The 10,980-nt window shown below is 37.4% G+C and overlaps 2 protein-coding genes across 2 annotated transcripts in view; both read left to right on the forward strand.

The window, feature by feature from the left end:
* Nucleotides 1–10,980, forward strand: part of LOC127621932 (protein eva-1 homolog A-like) — a 187,298-nt gene that overhangs the window by 55,919 nt on the left and 120,399 nt on the right. The window lies entirely within an intron of this gene.
* efhc1 (EF-hand domain (C-terminal) containing 1) lies at nt 705–10,580 on the forward strand. Its single transcript, XM_052095744.1, has 10 exons — nt 705–858; nt 1,272–1,496; nt 4,964–5,251; nt 5,496–5,648; nt 5,746–5,938; nt 7,756–7,976; nt 9,326–9,466; nt 9,629–9,842; nt 10,137–10,301; nt 10,445–10,580. The coding sequence occupies exons 1-10, from the start codon at nt 796–798 to the stop codon at nt 10,480–10,482; spliced, it is 1,701 nt and encodes a 566-aa protein (XP_051951704.1). The 5' UTR covers nt 705–795; the 3' UTR covers nt 10,483–10,580.

The following is a 10,980-nucleotide window of genomic DNA, read 5'->3' on the forward strand; positions in this document are numbered from 1 at the left end:
GTCATTAATGTTGTTAAAGACAAATGTAATAATAAATATGTTAAAAACGTATTGAGGAGGAATTATGTGCCATGTTCAACAGTGTTTGGTCATCTAAGTCTGGACAATAACAAATATATTCTTTAGAAATAATGAAGTTGTTAAGCAGTTATTTGAACGTTTTAATTTGGATATTGAAAACGTATGTTGGGTTGCTGAAGAATCTGTAAAAGACCTACATCTATGATCTTTGGAACTTTGATAGAGATTGAATTATTTGATACCATATTATTTCTTTGTAAGGATATACCATTGACTAAAAGTATTACATTTTTTGTTATACGATCATTTATATGGAAAATATCACATCCATGTGCAGAATTTGTCAAAAGCAAAGCCAAAGTTTGAACAATTTATAAATTACGTTTAAAAATATGGCTCTACTTTGAACAGTATTAAAAATAAAAAAGCAAAGAGAACTCACGAGGCACATCTTTCCATTAATTTATTGTAATTTCAATGCTTAATTTTACCCCTGGCTTAAACTTTTACTACTTATTATTATTATTATTATTATTATTATTATTCACATTTGTTGTTAATTGTATAATGTTGTATAAATCTTGCAAATGTATACGTTTTAAAAAAAAAACTGTATTGTTTACATCACCATGGCAACCGCTAGTGTTTTGTGGTGTCCATGGAGATAGACTTCCTCTGGGAAGAGCAGCAGTCTCATGAGACAACATCAGCTTGTTAGAAATTAGCTTTTTTATCATTTTAGATAAATTTAGATTAATGCATTAATTAGGAGTAATGTCTGTAAATCCAGGACAAGGACTGCCTTTCCTGCCAGGCAACACATTTCGGGATTTAACGGTAAAATAAATAAATAAAAATCCTAATTTGAATATCCTTGTAGGCTACTGTTGTTCCAAAGGATCAATTGATTAATTTGATACTTAATCATTCTTGATCATTTGAAATTCTTCAAACCTATACATAATATATTCTAATAATTTATTGTTGTGTGTGTATGTATTTATACATAGAGGGAGAGAGAAAGACTTGAAAATCAATCAGAAAATTAAAATATTGCAGAAACGTAATACATTTGTTTATATGTAAAGAACATTCTTCAAAACTATATTCTGTTATATTATGGTTTTAAAATTAACCATACTACCAATCATTACTTTTTTATATATATTAAATTATTATTCCTGAGATGTATATTTCAGATATTCTAATTATTTTTTTTTTTTATTATTATTATTTTTTCTTTCATTTAGAAATCCGCTTATCACAGAGCTCAGACTCTTGCTTTTAAGAACGGTTATGCTCTGCCCCGGCGGCCAGTGGTCGGTACCGGACAGGACCCGCTGTTGTCGGTTAACATCAGTCACTGTGAGCGGAACCAGCTAATCAGCGACATCCCGAACCTGACGTACGGTACCGACACACACCGCCACCCGCCGATGAGTTACATTCCAGCACACGCTGCTTATGACAAGAAGGTGATCTGCTGTTAAAAATATACTGCAAAATAGTAAGATCGGGAATATACTGCTATGCAATTAAAATGCATGGGGACCGACTAAAGCTTTAAAGCTCCAAAAAGGATCAATAAAAGTAGTTCATATGACTACGATAGCTTTGTGCGAGAAACAGACTGAAAATAAGACCTTTTTTACCGATTATCTTCAGCGGGCTGTTGGTCGCTGCAAAAGAATCGATTCAGCGAGTTTAACTCAAGAATCGGATCAGTGAGAGATTAAGACCAGCTTTGAACTGAATGAACCGATTCACTGAAAATATCCTTTACGAATTGGTGTCTAAGTTGGATATTATAATGTCGATCTGTTTCTCACACAAAGCTATTGTATGAATTGCAAGTCCAATAAAATTGTTTTCTTTTGGTTTTTCCACGGAAGAAAGAGAGTCATACGAGGTTGGAATGACATGAATAAATAATAATATAATTTTCAGTTTGGAGTGAAATTTAATAACGTTATTGTGGCTTGTGTGTTAAAGGGCACCTATTATGGCATTTAAAATGTTCCTAATATTGTTTTGGGAGTCCCCAACAACAGTTTTACATGCATGCAATGACAAAAAACGACTCGGTTACTAACGTAACCTCGGTTCCCTGAGAGGAGGGAAGGAGTATTGCGTAAGTAGCTTACGCTATGGGAAAACTCCGTTTCTCGAGAAATATTGAAGTCTTTATGTAAAACGCATTGCAGCTGCACAGCAGACAGTAACTGTACGTTCACACCAGAAGCGGCGAGAGCGTCCAAATTCGCTCTAGCTGCCCTGCCTTCGACGCTCAAGGACGCTCGTGGACGCTCTGACGTAGTTGAAATAGGCGGCAACGTTTGTTCAGAATGCTTTGTTTTGTGAACTATATTTAAAGGGGGCCGCAATTTAAACATCCAGACATGTCGACCATTTACTTTTTGCCGACCGATCACAAGTAGCGTATATACTCATGAACTCTTTAAAATGTGAAAATAAGAAATCGATCGATGGCAGAAAGTAATTAAAATTACAGTTGTTTGTTATCAAAATAAAATACATTTGTAATAAAAACTGTGGTCTTGGTCATATATTACAGGAAACCCGTCACGGCAATAATTCGTTTCTCCATTTTATCTTCGGAACGAATGTTTGGTGGGAACCAAAGTTTACACGGTTATGTTCTCTAGACTTCGCTACAGCGGAGCACTTCTATATTCCAATAGGTTGCCGCCGAACCGCGTCACAGCTCATTACCATAATGTTGACTGCACTTGAACTTCCATCTGACGCCCACGCCGCCCAAGACTCGCCGCGCCGCTTCTCGCCGCCGAGAGACGCTGGCTGTCATTGAAAATGAATGACTTCCGGTCGATTTGACGCTCTCGCCGCCTCTGGTGTGAACGTACGGTAATGAGCGAGGCAGCTCGGTCATTGGCTGTGCTGCGGCAACTGCTCAAACCAATGACGGGGCGACTCTGAACGCGCGACCAATGGGCGCGCGGCCTCGCGTTCGCGCGCTCAGAGCCCGCCGAAATTAGCTACTTACGCAATCCGACCAATGGGCGCAGCCAATTTGATAATTTTTCGTCTTGACGTCACAACGAAAAGGAAAATGACTCATTGGAAAAACGATTCATTACATTGACTCATGTAACTCATGTTGACTCCTACTTTTGAGAGACAATAACTTTTTTTATGGTGAACATTCATATATATAAAACTTTGCAGGATGTTTTTGTTCACTTAAATCTATGTTACACACTACATGAAAGGTAATTTTCAAAATTCCATAATAGGTGCCCTTTAAGTACTGAAGTTCAAAGCTGAAATGTTAAGTTCAATTCAAGGTTCATAGATCAATAAAGTGTTCAGTGTTCAATACGAGATATAACTCAGTTGACAGTGTTAGTGGTTTAATGTTAATCACCCTGAAAAATTATTTCCATTATTTAATAGACTCATTTCTCATTTATATATGTACAGTTGAAGTCAGAAGTTTACATACACCTCAGACAAATACATTTAAACTCAGTTTTTCACAATTCCTGACATTTAATCGTAGAAAACATTCCCTGTCTTAGGTCAGTTAGGATCACTGCTTTATTTTAAGAATGTGAAATGTCAGAATAATAGTAGAGAGAATTATTTATCACATTCCCAGTGGGTCATAAGTTTACATACACTTGTTAGTATTTGGTAGCATTGACTTTAAATTGTTTAACTTGGGTCAAATGTTTTGGGTATCCTTCCACAAGCTTCTCACTGTAAGTTGCTGGAATATTGGCCCATTCCTCCAGACAGAACTGGTGTAACTGAGTCAGGTTCGTTGGCCTTGTTGCTCGCACAAGCTTTTTCAGTTCTGCTCACAAACTTCCTATCGGATTGAGATCAGGGCTTTGTGATGGCCACTCCAATACCTTGACTTTGTTGTCCTAAAGCCATTCTGCTACAACTTTAGAGGTATGCTTGGGGTCATTGTCCATTAGGAAGACCCATTTGTGACCGAGCTTTAACTTCCTGGCTGATGTCTTGAGATGTTGCTTCAATATATCCACATAATTTTCCTTCCTCATGATGGCAACTATTTTGAGAAGTGCACCAGTCCCTGCTGCAGCAAAGCACCCCCACAACATGATACTGCCAACCCCACGCTTCACGGTTGGGATGGTGTTCTTCGGCTTGCCCCCGTTTTCCTTCAAACATAATGATGGACATTTTGGCCAAGCAATTCAATTCATGTCTTGCACAAAGTAGATGTCCTAAACGACTTGCCAAAACTATAGTTTGCTAATATTAAATTTGTGGAGAGGTTAAAAAATTAGCTTTAATGATTTCAACCTAAGTGTATGTAAACTTCTGACTTATATATACATATATAAACTTAAAGGGAGTGTATTTTACCCAAAATTAAAATGTTCTCATCAGTTAATCACCCTCATACCATCCCAGATGTGTATGACTTTCTTTTGCAGAACACAAACAAAGATTTTTAGAAGATTATCTCAGCTCTGAAAGTCCATAAAGTGCAAGTGAGTGGTGACCAGAACTTTGAAGGTCAAACAAGCTCATAAAGGCAGCATAAAAGTAAACCATATGACTCCAGTGGTGGTTAAATCCATATCTTCAGAAGTGATATGATAGGTGTGGGTGTGAAAACCAACATGTTCTCGCATTATGGTAAAGTTATATCCAATATTGCAACTTCGTTGCCTTGGCGGCACAACGGTGGTAAACCATGTAAGCGATTTTATCATACAAAAATCATGTAAACACATATAATGTTTACTTCTTGTGACTATACTTTTGAAACAATGAGTATTTTAACGTTAATGGACTGTCCCATTGTAAGAGCCTCACTGTAACCATGATTTTTACTTGGGAGGGACGAATCCAAATAATTTTCAGTAGTAATCAACATTATTCTACAAATGCCCACCTCTGACCTTTACCCTTTGGCCTCCAGGTGCTCCGTTTCTATGGCTACTTCCAGCAACCAGTCTTGCACTCCCCAGACGAGAAATTCCGTGTTCGTCCAGTGGTGATATATTATTACCTGGAGGACGACAGCATGGGTGTGATTGAGCCGCCGGTGGAAAACTCTGGAATTCCGCAAGGAAAACTGATCAAACGGCAGAGACTCACTAAAAACCAGCACGGAGAGTTTTACAACTGGAAAGACCTCAATCTCTGCATGGACATGAATTTGTATGGAACAGTGTATAGGATAACACACTGTGATCCCTTTACCCAGGTACACACACTATACTCGATACTGAAATATGCACTTATAAAGCTGCATATTCAAAGACTGAATTTGATGAATGAACTGAAATGAATCTTTTCATGCCTGCCTATTATTGTGAGATAATCTATTTTGGATTAGATTTTTGGCCTGAATAAGCTGCAATATGGACCAGACATTATGTCTTAGTCAAAGGCCAGGCTATTTCTGATGGGTCTAGGTTTGACTTAGTTATGTGTGTATGTGTGTGTAGGACTTCATGGAGAGTCAGGGGATAGTCCTGAATGAACCAGAGTCCATTCCCAGTGACCCATACACCACCCTCCGCACTCAGACACAACAAACCCATGCGACACCCTACGAACATAATCATCAGCTGGAACATTTTCTCACCAAAGATCGACAGGTAAACACACACACACAGTCCTCTGTTCTCATACCCTTATTAATTAATGCTGTTCAACCGTACACATATATATTTATTTTATGAATTGTATGTGCAGGTGCTGCGGTTCTTCGCACTGTGGGATGACTCGGACTCCATCTTCAGGGATAAACGCTCTGTGACGCTGCATTATTATCTGGTGGATAATTCTATAGAGATCTGTGAACATCAAGAGCCCAATAGCGGACGAGACCCGTTCCCAGTGCTGCTCCGCAGACAGAGAGTTCCTAAACACATCAAACCAACCTGTGGTGAGACCTCCCTCAAACACACACACACACACACACACACACACACACACACACACACACATAGACACAATGGTTTTTATACAGTACAAACTATATATTCTATTCCGTAAACCTAACCCTCATAGAAACCTTTTTCATATTAACATAATTATTAATTTTTTTATTAGTATGTTTTTTAAGCAGTTTGAATTATGAGGGCACTGGGGGTATCCTCATAAATCACATGTAAACCATAATACCCTCGTAACACACACACACACACACACACACACACACACACACACGCATGTTGGTGCACGCATATCATATATGCAGGACTCTCACATATGGACACGTAGATGCATTTATATACACGCTGTATGCATCTCGCAGATTCTTCCCCACACACTACACACCTACACATACACACACTTTCTGCATTCTTACATTTTCACATAACACACATACGCTTACACCTATGTTTATAAGCTATTTACATTATGAGGCACACATAGACACATGTCACTCATACATTCATACACATATACAGCAGACATACCCTTGCTAATTACACAGTCTGTACACACACACAAAAATTCCTAAACACACCCACAGCACTGTACACACACACACACACACACACACACACACACACACACATGGACACGAACACACATACACACACTGGACACACTCAGACACACTCATACACACACACTTACACATACACACACTTACACACACTCACTCACACACGGACACACAAACACACACACCTATGCATATAAACACACACACATGGACACACACACATACACATACACACTCACACATTCATACACACATACACAGACACACACACATAATCACTCACACACTCATACACACACACACGCACACACACACACACACAATTATTTATACTGTTATTTGACTGTTTTTATTTAGTTTATTTTTCACTATTATTATTTTATTTAGCTTATTCTAGCAGTGTGTCACACAGAATTCTATTACTGAAAACACAATACAGAAATTGAAATGTGCTAAAATGTGACACTGTGCTGGGAATTTTCATGAGTTTTAGATAAAATGACAGAAATGGATAAATCTCCTGTGATGCATGTACATACACTGTTGGACATTGTTTGAAGACAAATATGAAACACCCGTATATTACATTGTGCACTCACTACATAGTGTACAACACTATGGTCCTAATAAAGTGCCAGATGTGGTCTTCTGCTGTTGTAGCTCATCCGCCTCAAGATTCGACGTGTTGTGCATTCTGAGATGATATTCTTCTCACCACTATTGTACAGAGCGGTTATCTGAGTTATCGTAGTCTTTGTCAGTTTGAACCAGTCTGGCCATTCTTTGTTGACCTCTCAGAACTGCCGCTCACTGGATGTTTTTTGTTTTTGACACCATTCAGAGTAAATTCTTGAGACTGTTGTGTGTGAAAATCCCAGAAATACTCAAACCAGCCCATCTGACACCAACAATCATGCCACGGTCCAAATCACTGAGATCACATTTGTTTCCCCATTCTGATGGTTGATGTGAATATTAACTGAAGCTCCTGACCCGTATCTGCATGATATTATGCACTGCACTGCTGCCACATGATTGGCTGATTAGATAATGGCATGAATAAGTAGATCTACAGGTGTTCTTAATAAAGTGCTCAGTGAGTGTATCTTACATTGTATTTACATTACATTTACCGTTTTTATTTACGAAGTAATCGCAGGATAGTTTTTTGTGTTTTGTAATATCTAACACAATATAAATGACTTTTTACTAGTTTAGTTAATTAGTTCTCTCTCTTTGTCTTTCAGAGCCGTTCCCAAGCTGTGTTCTGGAAGTTTCCAAGGTGGACGTGCAGGAATATTTCTCTCCGGAAGACTTCAGGGTCGGTGAGGAGCTCACGCTGATGGGAAGGCGTTTCCTGCTGTATGATTGTGATGGTTTCACCTGGAAATACTTTCAACAAAATCACCCCGAGATCCAGATCAAACCAGTGACTGTACAGACGAGCACACAGCGGGACAGCAAGAAGGTCGTAAATACTCTTGATTCTTGACCAACATGATAAAATGATTATATATTTATATTAAAGTGTGAATCTGAAGAAATGCGCAGGTCACATTACAACCACATATTTAAAAGATTCCCAAACAAATTTTGAAATTATTTTTTTGCATAAATAAATTGCATAAATCCTTTTTATTTATGACCAGTAAGATTTTTTGTTTGTATTGACATTTTTAATTCCCCCCAAATTCTTATTACTCTGATGCAAAATCTCATTATGTAATTTAGTTCAACAATTACTATGATGATGTTTATTTTTTCTATTAAAATTATTATAATTGTTTTTCACATTACAGTAGTGGGGGAATCGGGGGGGCAGGATGTGTGCTTAATTGTCATGAAATAACATTGCAATGGTCCTAAAACAAGTCTTGATTGTCTTTATGCAAAATATTATTTTATTTTATTTTCCTTTAGATTTTGGGTGAAATATGTACCCACACATTGATAATTATATAATCATCTAATATAATTTTAGTAAGTGAGACAAACACAAAATGTATTAAATTAATTGAATATTTATGTTACACAATGTTCAAAATTCACTTAAAGGAATATTCTGGGTTCAATACAGGTTAAGCTCAATCGACAGAATTTGTGGCATAATATTGAATGCCAAAAATATTATTTTGACTTGCCCCTCCTTTTCTTTATAAAAGCCAAAATGGAGGTTCCAGTGAAGCACTTACAATGGAAGTCAATGGGGCCGATCAGTAAACATTAAAATACTCACTGTTTCAAAAGTATTGCCATAAAACATAAACAATATGCATGTAAACATGATTTTAGTGTGATAAAATCGCTTATTAACCTTTTCTGTTTTAAGTTATAGGCAATTTGACAACTTTGTTGCCATGACGTTGTAATGTCAAGTGACTTTAAAAATGTTGATTTAAACTTTACTTCTCGAATAATACAGTTATAACAGAGTTTTAACAGAAGAATTAATGTAAGTGCTTTTATAAAATTGTAAGCTTCACATTTCTGCTTTTAAACCCTCCAAAAATGGTCCGCATTGACTTCCATTGTAACTGTCTCACTCATCTTAAAAATGGCTGATTAATTGGCCAAACCAACACTTTGGTCTATCACTAATCAAAATTACAAGTGGATAATATTTCACTTTTGAAATAAATTTGATACAATTTTGCAAAGCAGGCTACTGTATTTGCATGTAATCAATATATACTGTATATATACAGCATATATATATATATTCTATACTGCTGATTTCTGATTCAAATAATCTCTTCACACAATCTTTATGGCGGTGATGATGTACGTCATGAAATTTAAACAGACTGTCACGTGCAGGTCATTCCACCGTATAACGGCTTTGGTTCTCTGGAGGACTCCCTACAGAACTGTCTGTCTCTGATTCCTGAGCCACCCAAGAAAGACGTGATTAAACTACTGGAGAACGACCACAAAGTCCTGCGTTACGCCGCACGGCTGGTGAGAGCACTCATACAACTTTAAGAATGACATACTTTCAAAATCCACTAGTCGACAAGTCTCAACATAATCTCAAAAGGGCCAAATATTGGCCGATTTATCAGTCTATCAAAATACACACACAGTCTGTTCAGATGTCAAAAGTTTTCCAAACTACAACAGGATTCCCAGAATCCTCTAGACGAGGGGCGACGCTTCATTCTGTCCTACTACCTGTCCAACGACATGATCAGCATCTTTGAGAGATCCACACGGAACTCCGGCATCATGGGTGGAAAATTCCTGGAGAAGACCCACGTCCCAAAACCAGGAAGTGTGGTGGAAAATCCAGAATACTACGGACCTGCAGACTTCTCTATTGGAGCCACTTTGGAAGGTTTAGTCCAGCATTTCTACACTGTGATTCTACATACGCTTTTTCTTCTGCTGCTCTATGCAGGAGTAAAGTATTATGAATTAATCAAATGAACAAATTATTAAATGTAACAATTTGTTTTAATATTACATGAAAACAACAATTCTTATTAAAAACATTCCATTATTGTGAAACCACACTTTGTGGAATTTGGGATTCGTCCATTAGGTGTCATTCTGAATTGAAGTCTGTTTTTATGAGCAATTCTACTTTTACTACGAAAATGAAAATATTTTAACAATAACTCTTCCACAGTATTTGGTCATCGGTTCGTCCTGACTGATGCAGATCGGTACGTGTTAAATTATCTGGAGTCTGTGCCCAATCACATCCCAGAGCACATGCTCTCCTCGCTGAGACAGAGGTTTGGAGTCAGTCAGACCTCAGAGCAGGATGACAGAGATAAGGAGCAACCTGCAGGTAAAAAATCTCAGCATCTTCAGAGATAATACAGTAATTATTGTGTGAAAGCCAAACAGCCTGATGGGGTTTCTGATTAATGATAGTGATCACTCCAAGTTTTTTGTGGAAAGAGGAAATCATATTTTTCTTTCACCTCACAGGTGAGACCGATGAAGTTCTTGCCCCCATTGAGAGCTGATATCAGCTGTCACAACGGTTTAGATCTCAGTTCAACAGTAGCATTTCTCTTCCTTCGATCCTTGCAGCATGCAGTACAATAAATAATGCTTCCCATCCTCGCATTGTCCTCTTTGGTGTGGCCCATTATTTACATCATTTCATGACCCACGATACCAAGGGTCTCTCTCTCTCTCTCTATATATATATATATATATATATATTTTTTTTTATAAATATAACCCTAACCCTATTTATATTTATTTTAGGGTTTTATATATTTAATTGAGATATATCATATATATACTGTATAATATTAATATGATATTTACATACATAAATAAAAACAATATATAACCCCAAACCTAATACATTTAAGTAATATCACACGATCAAGAGTGCGATATGGCCCTACATCAGCACTGAAGTGATTCGAGTGCCGTAGGTAATTAAAGCAGTGCTGATGTAGGGCCATATCGCACGATTGCGAGTGTGATATTACTTATATGCAACAGTTCAA

Source organism: Xyrauchen texanus, chromosome 28 (assembly GCF_025860055.1).
Source record: "Xyrauchen texanus isolate HMW12.3.18 chromosome 28, RBS_HiC_50CHRs, whole genome shotgun sequence".
Lineage (NCBI taxonomy): Eukaryota > Metazoa > Chordata > Actinopteri > Cypriniformes > Catostomidae > Xyrauchen > Xyrauchen texanus.